General features: G+C 36.8%; 1 protein-coding gene across 4 annotated transcripts; it reads right to left on the minus strand.

Annotated features, from left to right (window-relative positions):
* Positions 1-1,286: 1,286 nt before the first annotated feature.
* Positions 1,287-10,720, minus strand: LOC107776800 (putative protein phosphatase 2C 28). 4 transcript variants are annotated; one of them, XR_012709947.1, is made up of 6 exons: positions 10,303-10,717; positions 9,306-9,760; positions 8,378-8,745; positions 6,987-7,223; positions 6,393-6,717; positions 1,287-1,589 (listed from the first exon to the last, which is right to left on the minus strand). XR_012709947.1 is itself a non-coding variant. In XM_016596723.2 (5 exons), exons 2-5 carry the CDS (start codon positions 9,628-9,630, stop codon positions 6,460-6,462), a joined length of 1,188 nt encoding a protein of 395 aa, XP_016452209.1. In that variant the 5' UTR covers positions 9,631-9,760; positions 10,303-10,720; the 3' UTR covers positions 6,107-6,459. The 4 variants fall into 4 exon arrangements, 3 of the variants coding, with proteins under 3 accessions (XP_016452209.1, XP_016452210.1, XP_075110319.1); XM_016596723.2 differs by lacking the exon at positions 1,287-1,589 and having other exon boundaries at positions 6,107-6,717; positions 10,303-10,720; XM_016596724.2 differs by lacking the exon at positions 1,287-1,589 and having other exon boundaries at positions 6,107-6,717; positions 9,306-9,588; positions 10,303-10,549.
* Between the last annotated feature and the right edge of the window lie 16,513 nt (positions 10,721-27,233).

Below are 27,233 nucleotides of genomic sequence, written 5' to 3' on the forward strand. Positions count from 1 at the left end.
ATCGAAACGGGATTGGTTTATTTATTTCAGAGTCGCCACTTGGGAGATTTAGGGTGTCCCAAGTCACCAATTTTAATCCCGAATCGAGGAAAAAGAATGACTCCATATTACAGTCTGCGTACCAGAAATCTAGATAAGGAATTCTGTTAACCCGGGAGAAGGTGTTAGGCATTCCCGAGTTCCGTGGTTCTAGCACGGTCGCTCAACTGTTATATTCGGCTTGATTATCTGATTTTATACAAATTGAACATATGTGCAAATTTTAACTTTTGGCTGCTTTTGTCGTTATTATTATTTTACAAGAATTGCAACGTCGTGAAAACATATCTCGAACCACGTTACATCAATGCACCCGTCGTTATCGATATATCTCGACTCGGTTGAGATTTGGATTTGGGTCACATAAATGTGCACCCGAATTAAGGAAAATAAATTATTAAACGCGCGCCTAAAGCAACTAGCGTCTTGTTATTTTGGGGAAGGTCGTAAAAATTCGTTAAACGGCACATCCCGAATTCTAAATACTTTGATATATACATACATTTAGAGGGCCCCGCAACTTTTGTACATTTTGTTTGTCGAGGCTCGTCTCATTCTTGTTTTTAAAAGGAATTTGCGACGTCATGGACACGCATCTCGAACCACGTCACAATCAATGTACCCGTGATTAGAAACACATCTCGAATCCGTCGAGATTTGGATTTGGGTCACATAAATGCGCACCCGATTTTAAGAAGGTAAAATTATTAAATACGCGCTTAAAGAGGCTATCGCGTTATTATTCCGGGAGGGTCGTGAGATTTGCTAAACGACCCACCTTGGGAACTGAATACTTCGATATATACATTTAACGAGGGCCCCGCAATTTGTGTGTTTTTCTTTATTTTTGTCGAGGCTCATCTCGTCGTTATTTTAAAAGGATATCCTATAGCAACTACGTTTCTTGTCGCGTTTGTCTCTATTAATGGAAAACAGAGGTAGTCCTAGTTAATTACATGCTTGTAGGCTTATTTATAGCAGGATTCAAAACGCCTTTACACGATCAGAATCACGGCCACATACCCAGGTCGCATCCCGAATATTATGGGCCCAAACCCAGCCCACACAGTATCGGCAGGGTCCTGGGCCACTGCTTTTCTGACGGAAGCCTGCTGGGTTCGTTCGATTTAGGCCCAACCTTCGTGAGGTTGAGAAATGCAGGCTTGTATTATTTATTCTAAAGGCAATGATTTGCCAATTATAATGAGGCAGCTTGTTGAAGGGAAATGAATTCAACTATCAAGGGATAACTCCATACTTGGCGTGCATTACAGGATATGCTAAACACAATTAACCAAAGTATAAGATACAACCTACTGCACTGTAAATCCTTTTATCACCAACCTATATACACAGTCTAACATTCAATTACCATACATTGACATTTATTAGGCATGAGGACTATCTCCAGTATCCAAACAAGAATGTAAACTATTATACATTATATGAGGTTTAACATAATGGTCTATGTATATATAAACATCTGCAGATCTTCTCCCTTACATTCATGCTCAAACTTTTCAAGTTACATTGGTAGTATATTTGTGTACCTGGTATAGAGAACAAAAGGAGGAAGGAAATGATCAGCTGAGTGGTACGCAACAAACACAGCAACAGCAGATAACACAGCCCAACACAGCAACAACCAAACAGCCACAAAGATGGAGTTCACACGTTGGTCGAGCAACAGACAAGTAATCCCAGGAAACAGGATGGGAAACAAGACCAATCGAGAAAAGAACCAGAATATTTTGTGCTATAGCCAACAGAAATTCAATAGCCACCAAAGCTCAGCAAACAACCAGCACAGTTTCAAACAATCAGGGAGATTAAAATTCAAAGTACAGCACACAGAAACTCAATGTAGTAGCAATCACAGCCGAAGATATACAGACTTCTCTTAATGGAACAATAACAGCCCCAGTTAGGATAACCAACTTGGTTTCTTTGTGCAGTTTTTGGACAGTGTTCAGTTACAGTATTTCTGGGAATTTCTTTCTGTTTTTTTTTTCAGTTTTTCTTCAACTCACAAGACCTCTCTCAAGACTAAAATTTCCAGCCACTTTTAAGTTCTGAAATGGCCTATTTATAAGTCAAACAACCAGTGCAGTCAAGCTGCCTGGATCCTGCCAATTTGCAGACTGCCCATACCTATTAAATCTCACGCCTAAGCATCTTTTTGATGCCAGCCCTTTGTTCCCCACGCTTGGCTTATTCCTTTTGTTCAAGAGTTATGGGTTCATTTAAGTATTCATTTTAAACCCCATACTCTTGTGTCTTGTTCCCCATTGGCATTAGTTTAATCCCAATTTAGTACCCTACTTGTCAGCTCATTTAAACTAAGCTTTTTTGTTCTTTTCAAACCCCAGACTACCCCTGTTAAACCCTGATTATTACTGCCCTAAACCCATTGCAGCATCAGGGCATTTTGAACTTCTGAAAGTTCAAATTCAGAACTGCCCATGGGCTGAATCTTTTCAGTCGTTTTGCAATACAAACAAACCCATTTCAAACAGTGTCGGGCATTCAGTTAGTGACATGGTTCGATCAGTCATGTGACATTATTAGTTCATTTGATCAATTAGTTATAGAAAACTAATCGACGATGTTTATCGAGTCGACTATACTAAATACAACAGGTAATAATCAATCGTTCACATAAACAATACGTACAGGGACCCAAAGGGCATCAGACAACTTTTGTTCAATTACTGGGAACCTATATGAATTATTTATGCGACGACTATCCTAATCGAACATGTATATCACAGAATATATTCAGAACATACACAGAAAACAATCGACCAAATAAAAAGGTCTTTGACAGAGATGGAAGAAATTAAGAAAATTATCAGACAATAACACACAGTCACAACAAAGCATGCTAACAACTCAATCAAAATTAAAACAAAGAGAAGGGAAAACTTACTGAAAAAGTTTAAACCAAACTGACCCAAATCCGACTTAGCTTCGACCATTTGAGGCCGAACAAACTTTAATCAGGGTGTTCTCACACGAGAACACCTTGATTAAGGTCTATTAGACCTCAACCCCCTGTTAAGACCGGCCGGATTCCAAGGCTATTCGTGTTCTAGGTTTTGGGTCTTCAGATCTGGTTTTTTGGGAGTTGTGGGTAGATTCGGACCAAACCAAGCCTGGTTTGGTCACGAGGGAGGTTAGGGGAGTGTCTGGTACGAAGATGGTGAGGTTTGGTATAGGTCCGGGTTCGACTCGAATCTTCAAATGAAGATTCGAGATGAAGGAAGGTGATTCGAGGCTAGGGGTAATAGATCTATGTTCAGGAGAGTGAGGGGGTCCTAGGGTGTTCAGGAGGTGGTCATCGGCGTTCATGTCGCCGGGTTCTGGTGAAAGGGAAATCAGGGCGGCTGCTAGGGTTTGGGGGGTTTCAGTGTTTGGTGAAGACGATGAGTGGAGGGGGGTTCGGATAGGGGGCGCGGGGTGTTAGGTTAGGTTTATATATGGGGAGGGTGATTCAATCCTGGCCGTTGGATTGATTACAATTGATGGTCAGGATTGGGGAAGCTTAACAATACGGTGCCGTTTGGTTAAGTAGGGGGTCGGTTAAAATGGGAATGGGTCGGGTCACGAGGGCCAATAAGGGCCATCGGATCAATGGAGATGAATGGCTCAGATTAACCGTCCCTAAAACAACGTCGTTTGGGTCCGTACTTGGGCAGGCCGGACTTGGACAGGACTGGTGTGCCGGTTTTGGGCCTATTTTTGTTACATTTCTTGGGCCCAAACTGATTTTCATTCACTCTTTTCTTTTGTTTTTTTCTAATTTTAAAACCAAAAATGAAATAATAAAAACAATGAAATTAAAACAAACAATGTAACATTTTAACACAATTATCACAAAAATATTTAAGTAAGTTAAATCACAACCTAGAACGAACGATGCATATATATATATATTTTGAATTTTCTTTCAACGACCGAATTACGGTTTGATTACCATGACAGACGTACTTTGTATTTTGATCGATAAGATTAAATGCAAAATGGACCGAACCACAAATGACTAGCAGTACATGTCATGAAAAATTGAAAATTTGCACAGCGAGGTCACTGGTCACTATTTTTGTTTTCTTTTGGAGTGATTGTCCGTGAAGCAAAAATCACGTGCTTACAATGGGTATTTGCAAAAGGAAGGATTTCCTAACCAAGTAGATGTTCGCTACAAAGCAAAATTGGTGGCCAAAGGATATGCTCAAAAGGAGGGAATTGATTACAATGAAGTGTTTTCTCCAGTTGTAAAACATTCTTCCATTAGAATTATGTTGGCTTTGGTAGCACAATTGGATTTGGAACTAGTTCAGATGGATGTAAAAACTGCGTTTTTACATGGAAACTTGGAGGAGGAAATCTACATGACTCAGCCAGAAGGATTCAAAGTTGCTGGAAAAGAAAATATGGTGTGCAAACTTGAAAAATCATTGTACGGATTGAAACAATCTTCTAGACAATGGTACAAGCGATTTGATGAGTTTATGTTGCGGCAAGGGTACAAGAGAAGCAAATACGATCATTGTGTGTATTTGCACAAGCTTAAAGATGGTTCCTTTGTATATCTTCTCCTATATGTTGATGATATGTTGATAGCCTCCAAGAATTTGGAAGAAATTGATAAGTTGAAGATTCAACTGAAGAAGGAGTTCGAGATGAAGGATTTGGGTGAGGCAAAGAAAATTCTTGGCATGGAGATAATTAGAGATAGACGTTCAAAGAAACTCTGTTTATCTCAAAGGGAATATTTGAAGAGAGTACTTCAACGTTTTGGCATAGATGACAAGACTAAGCCAGTTAGTACTCCACTTGCTTCCCATTTTAAGCTAAGTACTACTATGTCTCCAATGGATGAAGCTGAACGAAAGTATATGTCAAAGGTACCATAAGCAAATGTTGTTGGTAGCTTGATGTATGCAATGGTTTGCACAAGGCCTGACATTTCACAAGCTGTTGGAGTTATTAGCAGATATATGCACAATCCAGGGAAGGAGCATTGGCAAGCTGTGAAGTGGATTCTACGGTATATTCATAATACTGTAGATGTCGGGTTAGTTTTTGAGCAGGAAGACAATCAGTCTGTAGTTGGATATTGTGACTCAGATTTTGCGGGTGATCTGGACAAACGAAGATCAACTACTGGTTATGTGTTTACTTTTGCAAAGGCACCAATTAGTTGGAAGTCTACTTTGCAGTCAACAGTTGCTTTGTCTACAACAGAGGCAGAGTACATGGCTATTACAGAGGCTGTGAAAGAGGCAATTTGGCTTCAAGGATTGCTAAAGGAGCTTGGTGTTGAACAAAAAGGTATCACAATTTTTTGTGATAGTCAAAGTGTTATTCAATTAGCGAAGAACCAAGTGTATCATGCAAGGACGAAGCACATTGATGTTCGGTATCATTTCGTACGAGAAATCATAGAAGAAGGTGGAGTCACGGTGAAGAAAATTCATACTACAGAGAATCTTGCTGATATGCTGACAAAGGTGGTGACTGCGGTCAAGTTTCAACATTGTTTGGATTTGATCAACATTGTTGAAAACTGAAGATTAAAGATGAAGACACAATCAAAATTTGTTATTGAGAGAAAATTGAAGATGTGGAATTTTGCCAAGGTGGAGATTTGTTGAAGTTTGGCAAATTTGTCCCACATCGGTGGGCTCTTGAATTTTGGGGGGATTTTCCCCCTATAAAAGAAGGCCTAATGTTTAGGATTTAAATACACCTCTCATTTGCCTTCTCATCTGTTTAAGGCATTTGTATCTTCTCTCTTTAGTATAATTCCACTTATATTTTTGGAGTGAAATAAAATATTGGTTGTGTCCGAGGAGTAGGCAAAATTAGTTGAACCTCATAAATTCTGGTGTTCCCTTTATTGTTGTTTTATTGTCTTATTTATTATTTGGTGGCTGTCATATTTTTTGGTATAGTAGTTGTGACTTATTCACACTATATACATTTGGCTTCCGCAACAGGTTCAAATACGCTAATAGTGCAAATATTCTTTACACAGTCCGGGTATATAAGTTAAATCCAAATCTCAAAGAAATCGACCATTAATGAATAATTAAGGCACAAAACATTTACAGCGGCCAGGTCACATAATTTACAAAATCCAAATAAAATAAAGCAAAAAGAGGGATAAATTTCAGGAAGTAATATAAGCCTAAGGAATTACTACACGTGATAACTCGAGTGATAATTGTGTAAATCTCTTTTTTCAAGTCCCTTGGGCAGAGGAACTAAATCTGTATTAATCTCGGTTAAACTAAGGTGTACATTAAAAATAAAAATTGTAGGCCTGCTGTTATGTTTCCAAAAGTTACCTGGTATTCACAAGAAAAAGTTACAACATCATTTGGAAGAGGAAGTGCTTCGTCGAGCAGCAGCAACTTACGTTGGAGCGGTGAAAGGAGCGAGTGTGTTTCGAGGCAGAGTTATTCCGCCACCTTTCACTGATACGTTAAGAGCCTTCGCAGAGTTACTAGCCCTGCTCACGAGATCTGAGTCGAGGAATACAACTACTACTGAGATGTCATCGTGAAAATGTCGACGGACTCCACGATCGATTTTCTTCAAGTCTGAGTACCTCATCTCCCTTTTCTTTGCTGCTTCTTGCAATGCAGTTTTCACTAACCTTTTAGCAATCCCCTGCAAAGTCAAAAAAACAGACGTTTAAGTTTGGTTCCAATGTTTTTCTTTTGCGGTTGACATATATTGCTCTGCATCGAATCTATATTGAGAACAAATTCAAAAAATTTATGTGCGACCACTTCTGAGGCGGCGATATTAGTCTTCTTATTATGACGCAATGGCTGCAGATTTAAATAAAGGAAACATGAAAATACCTTCTCGCCTGTAGGTAAAATCAACGAATAGCTAAGAAAATGACATGAGAATGTATCGAAGGGATATCTTACATTGCGTGGGTGATTCTGTACGATGTCAACAGCTTCTTGGTTACTTAGGTGTTCCCAGAGACCATCCGAGGCAAATATAATAAACTGATCTTGAGGTTGCAAAGGGTGCACCAAAATAGCAGGATCTGCGCTTAATATGGGCCTTCTAATCGGTTCACGGAGACGAAACTTAGCATACAAAGGCTCCCTGTTGAATTCAGCTTTCTTTAAGTACACATCACCAATGGATCTTGAAATCTGCAAGATAAAGTATAAAGATCATCTCAGAAAAGCAGATTATGAGCCATGCAAAAAAGCCATCGTAAATGAACTCACAGACGAAAGCATTATCTTTCATTAATAGCAATATATCTATGTTTCCAAACTGCTTATAAACATGCGCAATCATAACATATGGAATGCCTTACGAGAACTAAATTAATTTAGCGGTGCCCCAAAAAACAATGAGAAAATGGCAGCCCGGTCCACTAAGCTCCCGCAATGCGCGGGGTTCGGGGAGGGCCGTACCACGAGGGTCTATTATACGCAGTCTTACCCTGCATTTCTGCAAGAGGCTATTTCCACGGCTTGAACCTGTGACCTCCTAGTCACATGGCAGCAACTTTACCAGTTACGCCAAGGCTCCCCTTCCCAAAAAACAATTAAGTACTTATTCTAAGGGATACTGGGAATGTTTAAGAAAGTGTTATACAACACATCACCTCTTTAAGAAATTGAAGGTTTGCATTTTGACCATCCGAATATTATGCTGACATTCAAAAAGTAGAGCTTTACCATTCACTAGACATTTAAATCTATGATTTGGATAGAAAGAGTACCACAGTTCAAATCAAGGGCAGTAGATCACGCTCCTGACAAGTGGGTGCATTTTTGAAATTCAGAGGATACATAATTTATAGTAGTATTTACCAAAAGCTAAGAAGAGTAACAAGACCGGAGGACCATTTCAAACACTGGAAAAGAGTTATCATCATATGCACCTCTTAAATGGAAGGAGTCGCAACAAAACATTGGATCAGATACTCTACATGAGAAACACAAGACATGGAACTTGACGATCCCCCTTTTGTACTAGGGCTTCGGTTATCGAGGGCATAATAGGGCTAAATACTGCTAAAATTTTACTATTCCATCAATACAGTAGGCGAGGGCGAAGGCTAGTATTATAGTAAACTTCTCTTCAAAAGAATTCCAGCGAAGTAGTGAAGAATCCCCACAACAACCACAAAGGAGTATATAGAATTATGTAACCATCACAAACTTGAATTAAAGTTTAATAGGAAACAGAATTTGTTTTGCAATTGAAAGAACGCTGTCAGAAAAGTACCAATAATACGTTGAGCTGGGAAAACATATATAGAAACTGCTTAGGAATGCAAAGGAGATGTTACCTGTATGATACCCTTCACACGCCAGACGTTGTGCTTTAAAACTACAATTTGCGAGTCATCTGGATGCAAAGACTGCATCTCCTGCCTTACGGATTCAATACTCGCATTGTGTTCTGCAGACAGCTGAACAGAAAGAATCTCTCCAGTTGCCTTGACAAGTCTTCCCAAGACTGCTCGAGAGTCGCCAAGGTTGGCAATATATAATGTGCCGCTGCAGATAATTCCGACAAGGCAGCATGATCCAACAGCAGCAATCTGTGGTTTCACCGGCCATTGTTTTGTCACAACAGAGAGGAAACCCTCTTCCGTTGCTTGAAATGCCTTCCGGATCACCTCCACAGACATAGATTGCTGCTCAGATGTAAACCCTGCATCCGAACAAAGCGGTTGAATGAAAACCTGGAGGCCTAAAAAATCATACAAATATAGTCCATGGAAGCCTACATATTAACTTCACCAAAAAGAGTTACTTTACGGCTAGAGGTACACATATTCACGACTTTTTATTACTTAACTATGATATATAAAAGCTAATACATTGCTAGCACTTAGACTCCTCAAAATGCATCTAAGTCAATTTTTATGAATTAGAAGGAAAAGGAAATTAGATTCCCCCCCCCCCCTCTTCATCATGAACCATCAAAATAGTACTTCCTCTGATTCAATTTATGTGTCTTACTTTCTTTTTTGATTTGTTTCAAAAAGAATGTCACTTTCTATATTTAGTAACTCTTCAATTTCAACATTTCACGCATTTTGAAACATTACTCACATCTTTAATTTAAGGCCAAGGTCACAAGATTCATGTCTCTCTTACTTTCTTAAACTTTGTGCCCACTCAAACTAAGACACAAAATGAAATGGAGGGAGAACTTATTATTCCCACTGAAACCGAAACGATCGAAGGAATTGATTCATAAAAACTTACTCTTGAGATGCTGAAAGAGGTGATCATTGATGAATCTTGAAGTCTCAGGGCCACCGTGCCCATCATAAATTCCAACAAAGGTACCATATGGCCCAGAATCATGCAAGCCGAGGCACCCGGATTCAACTTGGCTTTGATCTTCCAATAGATTATTAGCTTGAACTACAGCCATAGAGAAGCCTCCATTAAAATGTTGCCCTGTATCCTTATACCATAGCAGCCCATCTTGACGTCCACCACCGACATCTGAGCCAGTTGTATGAACGTGTCGATTCGCCCTTGGCTGAAAACAAGCCCTTAACAAGTTCATTAACCCAGATAACATACCTCATCTCCTCTAAACCACCATCCAATCTCTCCAAATCTAACACAACACTATTAAACCTTTGGATTCTAGTAAATCCTCAACTTTGCATATGTTCCTCCTCAGAGCAATAATATGTTTTTCTACAAGTCTATAACAATATAATCATCAACAAAAAGTAAGATGAAGAAAAGAATATAATTGCCAAGAAAAACACAATACTACAACGACAACAACAACAACAACAACAACAAAACCAGTGTAATCCCACACGTGGGGTCTGGGGAGGGTAATGGGTAAGCAGACCTTACTCCTACTTTAGGAAGGAAGAGAGGTTTCCGATAGACCCTCTGACCCAAGAACAACACAATCTTAAAAGCAAATGCACATCAAGAAGCAACATTTACTTTGATACCTAGCTAAGAATACTATGAAATAAAGGTACAAGGTATCAAATATGAAAATTCAATTCTACTTCTACTTAAAAAGCAAACACACAACCAAGAAAGTGCAAAAAAGGGGAAAATTCAACATCAATAAAAAAAAAGGGTCAGCTTCACTTTTTCAACAAAGAACTGTATGGGCAGCTAGTTTGCATCCAAAAGGTGCAATTTTTACAAAGATAAAGAAAATTTACATTAGACAAATATAAGGGAAAATAAGTTCTTGAAAAAGGAGAAAAAAAGAACTGACCTTTACAGTGGAAAATAGAATAAGATCTGAAAGTGAAAGAGGGGTTAGATCTGTGGATCCATCAAATCAAAGTAAACCTAAAGTGGGGTTTTTTTTATTAATCTTTTTTTGTTTGTTTTTTTCTCAAAGGATGAAGATCATGATGAAGTGAGGGAAGAAAATACATAGAAAGAGAGAGTGAAAAGGAGTGATCAATTTGGAGTGTTAGCTACTTATATTTGTTTCTCAGAAGACAAAAGCATAATATAAACCAACAATGGAGAGAGGAGCTTGAAGCCAGCAAAGCAAAGGACCAGCTTTGGGCTCCACACTACCCCCACCCACCCCTACCCCCTACCCCTATCCCTTTAGTTTTTAGGTTAGAGAGAGAGAGAAAATCTAGTCTAGAGAGAAGAAAGTACTAGCAAAAGACACTCCAAAAGAGTCAATGAGTTTTTCTGGATATAATATTACTTGGAATTTCCAAGAAATATCCTCAGGCAAAACCTTGGCTGGTTATCAGAATATTAAAACAAAACATTTATTTATCCACCTATAGTACTCCATCATGTGTTTTCTTTTTCTTTTGGTGGTGGAGGTGGAGTGGTTCTCTCTGTCCCTTTTGTTTTTCAATCGATATTGGAATTCTAATTAATTTGAATTCGAATAGCGTAAAAAGAAATTTTAGGTCTTTTTAAGTCGAGAGTCTTTGAAAATAGTTTCTTTATATCCTCAAAATAAGAGTAACATCTACATATACATTATTTTTTTATTGAATCATTATTATTGTTGTTGTTATTGTATCACATAAAACTTATTAAAAGCAGAAGTAGAGCTTAAATGTGGAAAGATCCTAATTCTTACCTATTTCACCACAACCTTTGGCGATGGATGTTTCTCTCTTGAATGTGTACAGGTATTTATTTTAGCGTTGTTTCGTTTGCTCATTATTCTTTTGCCTTCAAATACTGGATGTGTAATAATATTATAAACTTACTGACTTAAAATCTTAGTGGAATTAAAAAAGTCATATCAAACACACCAATTTCATTTTTTTTATGTGTAAAAATAGCATGGGCTAGCCAATTTTCGGACTGATAATCATAAATTAGCCATCGTTTGTAAAGTTATCAAAAATAGCTACTATTTTAATTTAAACATGAAAAATTCCAACATATTATACTGGATTATGAAATTTCTGCGTATAAACTTCCAGCATACTATGAAATTCCAGCACATTATGCTTGAATTTTTTCGGAAGTTTAAGGGTTTTTTTGTTCAGATTTTATCTTACATAAAAATGACTAAATTTTTATTACTTTTGAAATTATGGCTATTTTTTAACTGCTAGCTGTAAATCAGGCTACTTCTGATTTCTTTCATGTTTTTTTAAGCACGAACTTAATTAAAACTCTTCGGTATTTCAGATTAAATTACAAAAATAGGTAGTTAACTTTTAATGAATATTACTTTAATAATTTACGCTTAGTACTTAGTAGTATAAGATGAGAATAGATGATGTGATTACTCAGTGTGGCATGAAATGTGGAAGTTTTTGTTACAATATTTCTATTAAATGGTAAAGTTGTTGAATATTTCTAGTTTTTTTTGTTTAATTAAACATTTAAAATGCGTAAGAACAATTTTGAGCAGTTGAAAGTGATACACCTGCCCACAAAAATAAAATTATTTTTCTTTATCTATTCATTTGCTTTTTTACCCATAAACTAATTACATTTCCTACTCATAGTAATTTTTGTGGGAAATTTTTCTTTATTCTCCAATTCTTTTTTATTTTTATGCTTCTTTTCTTCTTCTTTTTTCTTTTGTTTTCTTTTCTGCTTTTCTTTTTTCTCGTTTTCTTCTTATTTCTTTCATTTTTCCTTTTCTAATTTCATTTAACTTCTTGTTTTTTTATATTCTTTTTCTCTTCATAATCTAATTTCATTTACCGTTTTCACTATTTTTTATTATTCTTTTTTTTATACAATAAGAAAAATAATTGATATAGTAAATATTTGTTCATCTTTTTTTAATATAACTGGTATAATATACCTTTTTCTCATTTTTTAAATTCAATTATTAAACTGAAATAATATCAGTTGTCACTTGATCTAATATACTGAATATCACATTGACTGTTGTTGAGCACCATAAATTACATAATCAGATTCTAAGAATCAACACGTGATTGCCATGCAAACCTTGATCTCCTTCCCTATAAATATCAATACACACTTTACCATTAGCAGTAACACAACCAGTTATAGAGCAAGAAAACATAATCTACGGCAACCAAATCTCCATATATACTAGTTAGGATAAAATGATAATAAAATATTAAAAAATACAACAAAAGTATAAGTAGCGAAAAAGACTTCTAGTACCATGTGATACCAATATGGTATATATGTATACCAACAGAGCATATGAATTCTCTAGAATATTGCTACAACTATCTGCGACTATACTACTCTACCAAAACATTAAAGGACTCAATAAAAGTATGAGAAAATTACATGCTCGTATTGCAATCTAAATATTCGCAAAACAACTTGTTCATTTCGTATACTAAGAGGGTATATAGTTGTATGGGGTTATTCCAACAATTGCTTATAACTATAAAAACTATTAATACACATAATTTATGTCCATCGGCACTCAAAAATTCCAGCATTATTGCAACTCATGTTGATATAAATAATTTCATAATAGAATTCACTTAAAATACAGCTAAAACAACCAAAACAATGTTCAAACTACCATATCATACCAATATGGTATATAACTATACCAACATGGTACACAGTTTTACTAGTTAATTCCCGATAACTATATGACTATACTACTATTACATAACACACATGCATAAAGAGAAAAATAAAAAAATAGTGTACCACATATTAATATAATAAGGTATTTCAAGATATTGTACTATATTACTATTATTAAAAGAAAATCAAATATTGTACCAATTAAATGCAGCTAATACAACCAAAAAATAATTCAACTAGCATATGATACCAATATAGTATATAGCTATACTAATAGGGTATATAGTTGGAATGAATTGTATACTAAAATGGTATATTTGTATACTATTTGAGTATACAATACAAATTCGTCTTCTTCTCTGATTCAACTATATTTCAACCCAAATTTCTAAAATTTACTACAAAATCTCCACCAAATTGACTAAAACTTTAGCTACAACCTTCAGTCAACTTTCCAAACTAACCCATACAGGATCAGATCAAAACAATTAAAAACTCAAATAAACCAAGTTATGAGTTTCAAGCTTCAAGGTCCGTCAATGGTGAATTTAAATTTTTGTACAATAAATCTCCAAAAATATGTAACTTTTATCTCTTAAGAAAGCTATAGAAAAGAGATACTAAAGAAGTTCAATGCCTATTTATACGAATGCCTCAAGTTCGACTGCATGCCAATTTTCTCTTTATAAATATATAAATTTTACTTTGTCAGGAACAAAATTAACTAATTGAACAAAAAGCGAATAAAAGAAAAAGAACCAAAAGGAAGAACAAATAATAGAAGAACCTAACTCGTCTTTTAGACTAAGTTTTGCGTGAAAAAGGAATCTTTAAAATTGGAGACTCGTTATTATTTGAAACAGCGAATTTTATTATTGAAATTGGATTGGAATTTCTTTTAGCAATAAGCTTTACTCCTGATTCAGCTCACAGTTACAATTATTAAACCATTTGGGCGGGTAAATAGTATTGATTGCATCGGTAGGAAAAGTAAATAGTTTAGGTATAGATATTTAAGGGTAAATAATTTGAATTTAATGGGTATAAAATGAGATTATAGATATTTTGTTATTTTTGTGCGTGTTTTGATGACATAACCAAAAAATGCAAATGATGGGAAAACAATTAGCAGTATTTAGATAAAAAGACTTTTTGACGTACCAATTGAGGACATATAATTGGACTATTTTCCGTTTACAATCTAAACTATGATGGGGGAGAAAAGGTACACCCTTAAACTATGGAAATACGGTCATAATGAATGAAGAAATTTGCGTAATAGATGGAAACTATGTAAGGCCAATATTAATCGTGTATCTAAATAAAGTTATCTCTGTATGACCTATAAATTGTTGGTTCGAACCGTAGAAGTCGTCATTAATGCGTATACTAAAATAGGTTGTTTACACCTTTAGAAGTGTGACACTTCCCTGCATAAATACAAAATGTATTGTACATCAGGCTGCCCTTTATCTAAATAACTATACATGGAAAGTATATAGTATTATATATCTTAACTCCTTAATTATTTCCTTTTACGGAGAAGTTAGTTTTTCTTAGTAAGGTTGGAGGATATTGGACAGGGGAGGACCACATGGAGTCAAGAGGGTTCATATGAACCCGTTTCATCAAAAAATAACACTGTATATGTAGATATATTTTTTCTGTCTTCAAAAAGCAAAGGTATAAATATAATTTTGAACCAACTTTATACAAGTAAATTGTGTAACCTATTGGTAAAGAGAGTTTAGATTTTCCACATGATCCTGATTTCGAAACCAGCTAGTCTCATATGACTTCCATTTTTGTTTTTTGAACCCCCTTGGTTCGCCACTGATATTGGATGTTGTATAGTACTACTTACTCAAATTCTTCCCATTTAATATGACAATATTATAGTCAAAATATTAAGTTTTAAATTATTTTGATCCTCGTTGAAACCGTTTTTTTTTTCTTGACTGGAGATTGTAACTTCTGAGAGGGGTCAATTAATACAAAGACACTTTTAATACAATGTAATATGGTTGGGAAAATATCAACTATGTTCATTTATAAGTAGTTTATTACGAAAATTAACCAATTCATAAAATATTATTAATATTAGCCAATTAGCTATTTGTAGCAAAAAAAGGGTTAAATTTTTGCTTTATTTTGAGTCGGTGTTACTAGAATAGATTGGATACATCTTAAGGAACTTTAATCTCGGTTTTGGGATGATTTGGTGGAGTTTTGAGGTGGTTTGAATTAAAAATTTGAAGTAGTAGATGAACATGAAAAAAATTATATGTGTATCATATTTGTATCAAATGTGTATCACATGTATATCCATGTATACGTGCGTGTGAGATACATGTGTGATACATGTTTGATATATGTGTCGCTGAAGAATTTTTTGAACTCAATTTTAACTACGAATTTTAATACTAAATTAGTCCAAATCACCTTCAATCTTCATCAAATTTTGTATATTGACTCATCTATATGTTTTCAACGAATTTCAATCATACCCATTAAAAAAACTAATTTTTTGCTTAGAATTTTGGAATTTTGTATATAAATATATTTTTTGTATTTCATCACCTAATTTGCTACCTCATCCATAAAAATTTCTTTCCATCTTATATCTAATGTTGCTAATCACACTTAAAAATATGGATGAAGATCTTTGTTTGTGATTCTTGGAGAAAAAAAATCTTATTTTTGGGTTTTTAATTTTTAATATGTGTTTGGCTAATTTTGGTAAATTTATGATTAATGGCTACATGTTGGTAAGTTGAAATTTTTTGGGGATATTTCTGTAAAATTCCCTACGGTTGAGGGCTGGGCTGTCCTAAGAAAAATTGAGATTTATAGCTTGCTTGGTCAAGCTTCTAAAATCAGCTTATTTTGAGAAGTGTACTTTTCAAAAAAGCATTTTTGGTGAGAAGCAATTTGTATTTGGCTAATTAATTTGAAAAACACTTTTGAGCAGTAATTAGTGTTTGGCCAAGCTTTTGAAAACTGTTTCTAAGTTTGTGTTTGGCTAATTAATTTAAAAAGTACTTTTGAGCAGTAATTAGTGTTTGACCAAGTTTTTGAAAACTGCTTCTAAGAATCTAAATTTGTGTTTGACTAATTAATTTAAAAAGTACTTTTGAGCAGTAATTAGTGTTTGACCAAGCTTTTGAAAACTGCTTCTAAGTGTTTTTTTTTTCTCAAAAGTGCTTCTCAGAAAAGTGCTTTTGGAGAGAAACTATTTTTTTCTGCTTCTCAAAAACTGCTTTTGCTTCTCCTCAAAAACACTTTTTTTCCTTCCAAAAGCTTGGTCAAACACCTCAATTTTTGGCCAAAAGTACTTTTGGCCAAAAAATCACTTTTGGCCCCCCAAAAAAGCTTAGCCAAATAGGCTATAAGTGTATTTTTCTCTAAAGTGCTTCTAGAAAAATGCTTTTGGAGAGAAGATACTTTTTTTTGCTTCTCAAAAACTGCTTCTGCTTCTCTTCAAAAGTATTTTTTTCTTCTAAAAAACGCCTCAATTTTTGACCAAAAGTACTTTTGGAGGGAAAAAAAAGCACGGCCAAACAAGCCATTAGTCTAAATTTCTTTATGCAATATATATCTAGTACTACTACATTAATTATCATTGTACAGGTTATTTCGAGAAATTTAAAGAAAACTATTTCGGCTTCACTTTGAATAAATTTCGTTTTCTTTTGTTGTTGGTCTCGAGTCAACATCTTATTCTTAGAGTAATCCATATGTAATTGCAAACGTCTTTGTACTAATAAATGCATATGAAACAGGAAGCTCGAATCTTCGAGTAAACGAGTTCGTATGTAAGATTAGAGACATAGGGTGTGTTTGGTATAACGGAAAATTTTTTTAGGGGAAAATGTTTTTCAAGAAAATGTTTTCTTGGAAAACAAGTAGTAATCTTATTCATTTTTTGATGTTTGGTATGTAAATTAAGGAAAATAATTCTCAAGCGTATTCATAAATAATTTAGATATAATAAACATTAAGTCATAAACTTTCAAACCAACAACCTTCCGAACCTAAATTTTTCATAAACTTTCGAAACCGCGAAATTTCGAACCCGTAAACTTTATAATTTCTAAACCCGTAAACTTCCAAACACATAAACCTCCGAACTCATAACTTTGTAACTTGAAAATTTGAACATTTAAATCGATAAATAAATAAAAATTAAAACTAAAAAATATATTAAAAATATATTTTTCGGGGGGGGGGGGGGGGGCACAAAAAAAAAATAGAAATTTGAAATTACAAAAAAAAAGTAAAAAAAAAATTGTGCGGGGTGGGGGTGGATGGGGGTGGGTGGTGCAGAAAAACGAAAAAATAAAAATTTGAAATTACAAAAAAAAATAAGGTAAAAAAATAATTTTTTTGCGGGGGAGGGGGGAGGGCGGGGTGGTAACGGAAAAACTGAAATTTCGAAGAAAAATAAAAGCCTTTTTTGGAGAGAGGGGTGGAGTGGGTTGGTGAGGGCGGGGAAGGTTGAGAAGGAGTTTTGGAAAATGTTTTTCCTTCTCTTGATAAGGAAAATATTTTCCTCTAATTGGAGGAAAATATTTTCCTCTAATTGGAGGAAAATGAATTTATAAGAAAAATATTTTTCAAAACATTTAAGCCAACCAAACATGGGAAAATTGGAAAATATTTTCCTTCGTATCAAACACAACTTAAGAGCCATTTGGATTAGCTGACTGTATATAGCTGATAAGCTTGAAGTGCTGCAATTGATTTTTCAAATAAGCATTTACATGTTTGAATAGACGTGTTGATGAAACCGGAAGCTCGAATCTTCGAGTAAACGAGTTCGTCTGTAAGATTAGAAACCAAGAGCCCTCTTGGATTAACTGATTGTAAATAGCTGATAAGCTTGAACCGCTGAAACTGATTTTTTAAATAAGCATTTACATGTTTGGATAAATGTGCTGATGAAACAGGAAGCTCGAATCTTCGAGTAAACGAGTTCGTCTGTAAGATTAGAGACCAATAGTCCGCTTGGATTACCTGATTATAAATAGCTGATAAGTTTGAATTGCTGAAACTGATTTTTTAAATAAACATTTACATGTTTGAATAGACGTGCTGAAACTGATAATAAGCAGTTGATATGTTTAGTAGAAAAGTGCGGATAAGTTATTTTTTTATTAAAAAGACTAGAAATACGCTTAAATATTTTATAAAAGATTATGAATTAAAAAGTTTCCTTGTAGAAAAAATGATAAACAACAAATATGGAATGAAGAGAAAATTAAAAAAATTATTTCGGGAAAAATATTTTGTAAATTAAAAAAAAAATTATTAAGGATAAACTAGTAAAACTCTAGGTCAAACTAAATGTGCTTATAAGCTGAAAAGTCATAAGTTGGGGGTGATCAACTTATGGATTATGGTTGATTTTAGCTTATACGCACTTTGGATGTTTATCAAACGCGTAGAAAAGCCAAAAAGTGCTTATACGCCAGTTTGACTAGCTTATAAGCTTAGCCAAACACCCTCTAGGTGCCAATGTAAAGCAAAAGTGATACGAGTATTCCTTCAATCTAAATTTATGTGATAGTTTTTGTTTCTCGAAAATTAATTTAATTTCTTCCACTCTAAATTGGACTAGACTAACTCAATATATTATATTATAATTTAAATGTTAAAAAAATACAAAAGTTCTATAAATTAAATTATTATTTATTTGTACATTCTCCCTTTATAATTTTAAAATTAAAAAAATAATCCTTTTAGATATTTTATGTGTAAAAGACAGATCTCTTACTTGTAATAGTAAATCTCTCATATATAAAATTAAAAATAAATTTGTAAAGAGGTACAAAACTAATTGACAAATTGCTATTTTATTTCAATATGATAAAAAATATGTTTTAATATGTTGGTCAAAGTTCATATTGTTTGAATCTCGAGACGTGAAAAGTATAGGGTGAAATTTAAAACAACCAAATTTATAAGTAGTAATCGAAAAATAGCCACAATTTCAAAAGTAATTAAAATTTAGCCATTTTTCATGTAAAGATAAATATGAAGGAAAACACTGTTCAAAATTCGAAAAATATTCCAGCATATTATACTGGAATTCCAACATAATATGTTGGAAGTTCATACACAGGTGCTCCAATCTCCAGTATATTATGCTGGAACTTTCCGTGTGTTGGAGTTCCAGGATAATATGCTGAGAGTTCATACATAGGCGCACCAATCTCCAGTATATTATGCTGGAACTTTCTGTGCTGCAGTAAAATAGTGACTATTTTTCAATGACTTTGCAAGTGTCACGACCCAAATACTACATTAGGCCGTGATAACGTCAAACACCGTTGTTAGGTAAGCCAACAATCATCAACTAGTAAATCTTCATTTAAATAATTAATACGTAAAAAACTTTCCTTATTAATAAAGAAATTAGGAGCTTGAAACTTAAGCATAATTAGATGAAAGTAATGATTACGAACTTAGTTCATGATAGTAATCCAAAAATCACAAGCCTACTAATGTGTGTGCCAAAACCTGGTGTTATAAGTATGTGAGCAATCTAGTAGAATATACATAACCATACTATCCTACTATCCGGAAAGGAAATAGAAGAGAAAAGTAAAGATATAGAAAGACTCCAGCTGCTGCAGAACGGCTCAGAGGGGCAGCTCACCAGAAGTCTCAACCTAAAGAGTCCACTCTACGCACCGGACTGATGGCCAGATGCACCTGCCTCTAAGCCTGTATAATCAAGTACAAAAGCGTAGTATGAGTACATAAACAATATGTACCCAGTAAGTATCCAGCCTAACCTCGAAGTAGTGACGAGGGATCGACTTAACACTTACTTGGGTCAATAATATAATAATATGAAGTTCAATATTTTAATTCATAATGTACGTAGGTAACATCAAGCTCAAACAAGAATAATACTGAAATTCCTTTCATCAAATCAATAAATTTAGGCACTTTGTTCATTTAAAACAAATGACCTTTCAAGCAATAAATCATACGAATTATAAGGGGTTCTGGTTCTATTATCACACGAAAATACCACCGAGGACGTCCGACCCGATCCAACATAAAAGTAAAATATGCACTGCCGAGGATCGAACCCGAACCATATATATATATATATATATATATATATATATATATATATATATATATATATATATATCAACTTGTCGAGGCGAATGGCCCTCTCCCAAGAGAGTAGTGGAAATAATCACCCCGCTCGCGGAATATACTTGCGACGCGGTTAAGTATAAAAACCATCAACCCCAAAGGCTTACAAGTTCATATTCTAGCTATTAAAGTGATTATCCAACCCCAAAGGCAATATTCCTAAAATTTACCCCCGGGCCCACGTGCCCGGATTCTGAAAATTTTCGAAGGAAATTGTTACTCATCAACTAAGGATCAAGAATATATGATTTTTACTTCATTCCATAACTAATTTCATGGTTAAATCTCATTTTTATCAAAACCATAGGTTTTGTTCTGAACACATAATTTCCACCAATTTACATGTTGAAATCTACCCATAGACTATGTATTAAAATCACATTACGTAGAAATAACTTACTTCACAAAGCTAGGTTGAAATCTCCTCTTTTGAAGCTCCCATATCGCCCAAGTATGGAGTAAAATGTGTCAAAAATGAAACAACTCCCGTATTAAATGAAGGTCACTGCCTTCAGCGATTTCCGCATCTGCGATCTCGCTTCTGCTGGCAAGTGTCCGCTTCTGCGAAAATCGACTGGGCCAACTGGGGCCGTTTCTGCGGAAGGCCCACCGCATCTGCGGTTCCGCTTCTGCAGAGGAGGGGCCGCATCTGTGGTTCCTAGGCTTCTTACCCTTGGCCGTATCTGCGAGTCGTTTCCCACACTTTCAGGCTCGCATTTGCGGTTGGCCAACCGCCGGTGCGGTTATGACAGCAGCTGGAGCTTTAGCTCTTCCTCCAATTTTTCAACTTAACTCGAGCCTCGTCCGATTGACGCTTGGGGCCCCCGGGGCCTCGCCTGAACATACCGACAAGTTTGAAATGATAAAACGAACTCGCTCGAACCCTTTGAACACCGGGAACAACATTAAAACTAGGAATCACACCCTAAAACCAATTGATTCAAACTTATGATCTTCAAGTTCTTCAATTTACTTCCAATGTGACGAAATACACTTATACTAATCGGATTGACACCAAATTTTGCGTGCAAGTTTTAAATGACATTACAGAACTATTCTCGGTCTCGGAATTCCGTTCGGAACTCGATATCACAAAAACCTGCTCCAAACCAAATTTAAAAAACTTCTAAAATCTTCAAGAACCAACTTTCACTATTATGCGCTAAAATGCTCTCGGGTCATCCAAAACCCAATCCAGACATACGCCTAAGTACGAAATCATCATACGAACTTATTGAAACCGTCAAATCTCGATGCCGGGGTCGTTTGCTCAAAATATTGATCGAAGTCAAACTTGACATTTTAATCTAACCTTAAGGAATAAAGTGTTTCGATTTCAACCCAAACTCTTCCAAATCCCGAACCAACCATCCCCTCAAGTCATAAATTAGTTAAAGCAAGTATGCAAAGTCTTATTTAGGGGAACAAGGTTCTAGAAAACAAAACGACTAGTCGGGTCGTTACATTCTTCACCTCTTAAACAAACGTTCGTCCTCGAACGGGTTTAGATTCATACCTGAAGTGCTAAACAAGTGTAGATATCTGCTCCGCATGTCCTACTCGGACTCCCAGGTCGCCTCGACTGGTTGGCCCCTCCACTAGACCTTCACCGCAGAAATCCTCTTGGATCTCAACTGGCGATCTTGTCTATCAACAATGGCAACTAGCTCCTCCTCATAACCCAAGTTCTCATCTAGCTGAATAGTACTGAAGTCTAGCACCTGAGACAAGTCGGCGTGATACCTCTGAAACATAGACACATGAAAAACTGGATGAACCCCTGATAGGCTGGGAGATAAAGCAAGCTCATAAGCAATCTCCCCAACTCGCCTCGACACCATAAATGGACCTATAAACCTTGGGCTCAACTTGCTCTTCTTCCCGAATCTCATAATACCCTTCATCGGCGTCACTTTCAAGAGAACCTTCTTGTCGACCATGAATGATACATCCCGCGTCTTCTGATCTGTATAACTCTTCTTTCTGGATTGTGCTGTGCGAAGTCTTTCCTGAATCAACTTTACCTTTTCCAAGCATCTTTCACCAAGTCAGTACCGTACAACTTAGACTCGCCAGGATCAAACCACCCGATAGGAGAACGACATCGCCGACCATATAAAGCCTTAAATGGATCCATCTCAATGTTGGACTGATAACTGTTGTTGTAAGCAAACTCGGCCAAAGGCAAGAACTGATCCCACTGCTCTCCAAAGTCAATCACACATGCTCTCAGCATGTCCTCTAATATCTGAACTGTCCGTCGGTCTGAGGATGGAATGTTGTGTTGAGCTCCACACGAGTCCCCAACTCACTCTGAACAGCTCTCCAAAAATGTGAAGTGAACTGAGGGACTCTATCTGATATGATGGAAACAGGCACGTCGTGCAACCGAACTATCTCTCGAATATAAATCTGGGCCAACCTCTCTGAAGTATAGGTAGTCACAACTGGAATGAAGTGTGCCGACTTGGTTAACCTATGGACAATGACCCAAAATCGTATCAAACTTCCGCAAAGTCCATGGCAACCCAACTACGAAGTCCGTAGTAATGCGCTCCCATTTCCACTCAGGTATAGTCATCTGCTGAAGTAGGCCATCTGGCCTCTGGGGCTCATACTTGACCTGCTGGAAATTTAAACACCTAGTTACATACTCCACTATGCCCTTCTTCATTCGCCGCCACCAATAGTGTCGTCTCAGGTCAAAATACATCTTCATAGAACTTGGATGAATAGAATGTTGCGAATTGTGTGCCTCCTCAAGAATCCTCTCCCTCAGGCCATCGACATTAAGAACAATAGGCGACCATGGAATCACAGGACACCATCCTCGCCAATAGAAACCTCCTTGGCACTACCCTGTAGTACTGTCTCTCTGAGAGCTGCCAAGTGCGGATCATCGAACTACCAAGCCTTGATCTTCCCTAATAATGAAGACTGAGCAACAACACACGCAAGGACTTGGTTGGGCTCTGAAATATCCAACCTCACAAGTCTGTTAGCCAAGGACTGAATGTCCTAAGCTAGTGGTCTCTCCTCTACTGATATGAATGCCAAGCTACACATACTCTCTACCTTCTTGCTTAAGGCATCCGCGACCACATTTGCCTTATCCGGATGATAAAGAATGGTGATGTCATAGTCTTTCAGTAACTCAAGCCACCTACGCTACCTCAAATTGAGATTCCTCTGCTTGAACAAATGTTGTAAGCTGCGATGATCAGTATAAATCTCACATGATACCACATACAGATAATGCCTCCATATCTTAAGAGCATGGACAATTGCTACTAACTCTAGATCATGCACGGGGTAATTCTTCTCATGAATCTTCAGATTACGTGAAGCATATGCAATAAATCGCCCCTCATGCATCAATATACAACCAAAGCCAACGCATGAAGCGTCGCAATATACCGTATACTAGGGTTGTGCATAATTTGGTAAATACCGAATTACCATACCGAAACCGAAAATTTTGGTATTTGGTATTTAGTATGATATTTGGTTTAATTTTTAGAAACAATTGGTATTAGGTATGGTATTTGGTATTTTAAAATAAAATACCAAAATAGTGATATCGTACCGAAATATATATTATATTGCACAATACACATATTATTAATTATAACATAAATATAAAAATCTAAAATTTTACTTTTCTTTATTCTTTAAGTTCATCAATTGACTCTAAGCAAGTAACAAGACATTTCTAAAGATCAAATTTGTTCCTTTATATACAATTTTCTCTCTCTGGGTTGATATTTGCTGGTTTTGGTCAAAACTTTTGTCAACAAACATTTTTTGTTTTGTACTTTTGAGTACGTTAATTAAGAATATTACAGTGTATAATTCCACACACTAGTAAGTATTCAAACTAAATAAACCGAAGTTACCGAACCGAATAAACGAAACCGAAAGGAGAAAAATCGAACCATACTGAATTTAATTAGGTACGGTATTGGTATAACATTTTAAGAAACCGAATACCGAAAATACCGAACCGAAATATCTAAATATCGTACCGTACCTACCGATGAACACCCCTATCGTATACATCCCCGATCCAGAAGGTAATACTAGAACGGTGCTATAGTCAAAGCTGTCTTGAGCTTCTGAAAGCTCGTCTCACAATCATCGGACCAACGGAAGAGAGCACCCTTATGGGTCAATCTAGTCAGAGGTGTTGCAATGGATGAAAATCCCTGCACAAATCAACGATAATAACCTGCTAACCCCAGGAAGCTCATGATCTCAGTCACTAAAGTAGGACGTGGCCAACTCTGAACCGCCTCAATCTTCTTGGGATCCACCTTAATACCCTCTCTTGATACAACATGCCCAAGAACGCTACTGACTCAAGCCAAAACTCGTACTTGGAGAACTTATCATATAACTTCTGCTCTAGCAATGTCTGGAGCACTACTCTCAAATGTTGCTCGTGCTCCCCTAGGCTACGTGAGTAGATCATGATGTCATCAATGAAGACAATAACAAAGGAATCAATATAAGGCTTGAACACTATGTTCATCAAGTCCATAAACACCGTTGGGGCATTAGTAAAACCGAATGACATCACTAGAAACTCGTAATGCCATATCTAGTACGGAAGGCAGTCTTCGAAACATCTGAGTACCGAATCTTCAACTGGTGGTACCCAGATCTCAAGTCGATCGTAGAAAACACCCTAGCACCCTGCAACTGGTCAAACAAATCATCGACACGAGGCAACAAGTATTTGTTCTTGATGGTGACTTTGTTTAACTGGCGATAATCAATGCACATCCGCATAGTCCCATCCTTCTTCTTCACAAATAACACTGGTGCACCCCAAGGTGATACACTGGGTCTCACAAACCCTTTTGCTAACAACTCCTCAAGTTGCTTCTTCAACCCTTTCAACTCTTTTAGAGCTATACAATACGGCGGGATAGATATATGCTGGGTACCTGGAGCCAAATCAAAACAAAAATCAATGCCACGATCTAGCGGTATGCCTGGAAGGTCAGAAGGAAACACATCGGCGAACTCCCGAACTACTGGCACTGAATCAATCGTTGGAGACTCTGCGATGGTGTCCCGAACATAGGCTAGATATGCCAAACACCCCTTCCCGACCAGATGTCGAGCCTTCAAAAAAGAGATAACCCGACTAGATAAACTAACGGAGGAACCCTTCCACTCCAATCTTGGCAACTCTAGCATCGCTAAAGTAACAGTCTTGGCATGACAATCAAGAATGGCGTGATATGGAGATAACCAATCCATGCCCAAGATGACCTCATAGTCGATAATTCCAAGTAACAGAAGGTCCACTCTAGTCTCATAACCACAGAATGTAACCACACAGGACCGGTAGATATGATCCACAACCACAGAATCGCCCACAAAAGTGGACACATAAACAGGAGTACCCAAGGACTCATGAGGAATATCCAGGAAATGAGCAAACAGAGATGACTTACATAAATATGTAGACCCTAGATCAAACAATACCAAAGCATCCCTACCACTGATAGAAATAATACCTGTGATCATGGCATCTGAGGCCACTACATTTGGTCTGGCCAGAAAAGTATAGAATCTAGCTGGAGCACCGGCTGGCTGGCCTCCGCCTGGCTGAGCAATGGCTGACTGACCTCCCCCTGCATGGCCTCCGCCTCTAGGAATGCCCCTACCTGCCTGCCCTCCGCCTTTGGGCGGTCGGATGGCTGGTGCTGCAATTATGGGCTGATGACCCCGTTGTACTGCCTGCCCCGAAGTCTGGGACAAAATCTCTTCATGTGACCCGGATCCCCACACTCGTAATAACCCCGTGGTGCCATAGACTATTGTCTTGAATCCTGACCATGCTGGCCCAAATACCTACTAAAAGAACCCTAAATGGCTGGTGGGCGGTATGAACTCTCTAGCATACCGTTGAAGTAGGCACTGGAATAACCCTGATGACCACAATACCCGCCGGAGGAACCCTGAATAGCTGGCAGGCGATAAGAACTCTCCGGCATCACACTGAAATAAGGCCTCACCAGGGCACCTCAAAGAGGTGGTGGTGCTGCTGAATATGGGGGCGTGCTGGGCTGACCTCTTCCAAACTAACCTCTGCCCCTAGCTGGGGCACCTCTAAACTCCCTAGAGAATCGATTTCTCTTGTCTAGCTACAACTGCTCTCTACCCCTCTAGTAGTAACCCTCACTCTTCCGAGCAATCCCCACCACTAGCTGATACTCAGTCCCCTATCTCAACCTCTTGGGCCATGCTAGCTCGAATACTGGGGTTTAACCCCGCAATAAATTTCTGCACTCTCTCTGCATTCGTAGGAAGTATCATGAGTGCATGGCGAGATAACTCAGAGAATCTCGCATTATAGTCGAACATAGACATCTGACCCTGCTCAAGCTGCTCAAACTAACACCGTAATGGGTCGTATTCTCTCAAAACATCAAAATGCTCTTAAAAAAGATTACGCGGAATCAGACACAAAGAAGGGTAAAAAGAAAAAACAATACAAAAGCAATACGAAAGCAGAACTAGATTTGTTCTTGAAACGTTATTTACTTTTTCAATTGAGATGGAACGATGCTTCGAATCAAAGAATGATCGAGAATATCAAGGTATATTGTCTCCTGCTTCGACTGATAAATCCAAGCAAAATTGTTATATCGTCAATTCAAAGGAGAGAAATTAGTTTGGATATAATGCTGATTCAGAAGAATTTAACTCTTACAAAATTGATGAAGAAGGGGATATTGATTATCGAACCTATTCGATTGTTTGTAAAAATAATGGACAATTTATTATGTATCAAACCATAGGTATTGCATTGGTTCATAAACCGAATTCGCACAAGTGTGTCCACCCCCCTCAAACTTACTTGACGAGGAATCCTTTCACGCAAACAAATACAACCCCTACAAACACCTAGGAGCACCCCTTCCTTCATATCCATACAAGACCCGAGTAGGCGGGTCGAGGTCTTACGAGGTACCCACTACTTCCCTT

This window comes from Nicotiana tabacum, chromosome 5 (assembly GCF_000715075.1).
Source record: "Nicotiana tabacum cultivar K326 chromosome 5, ASM71507v2, whole genome shotgun sequence".
In the NCBI taxonomy this organism is placed as follows: domain Eukaryota; kingdom Viridiplantae; phylum Streptophyta; class Magnoliopsida; order Solanales; family Solanaceae; genus Nicotiana; species Nicotiana tabacum.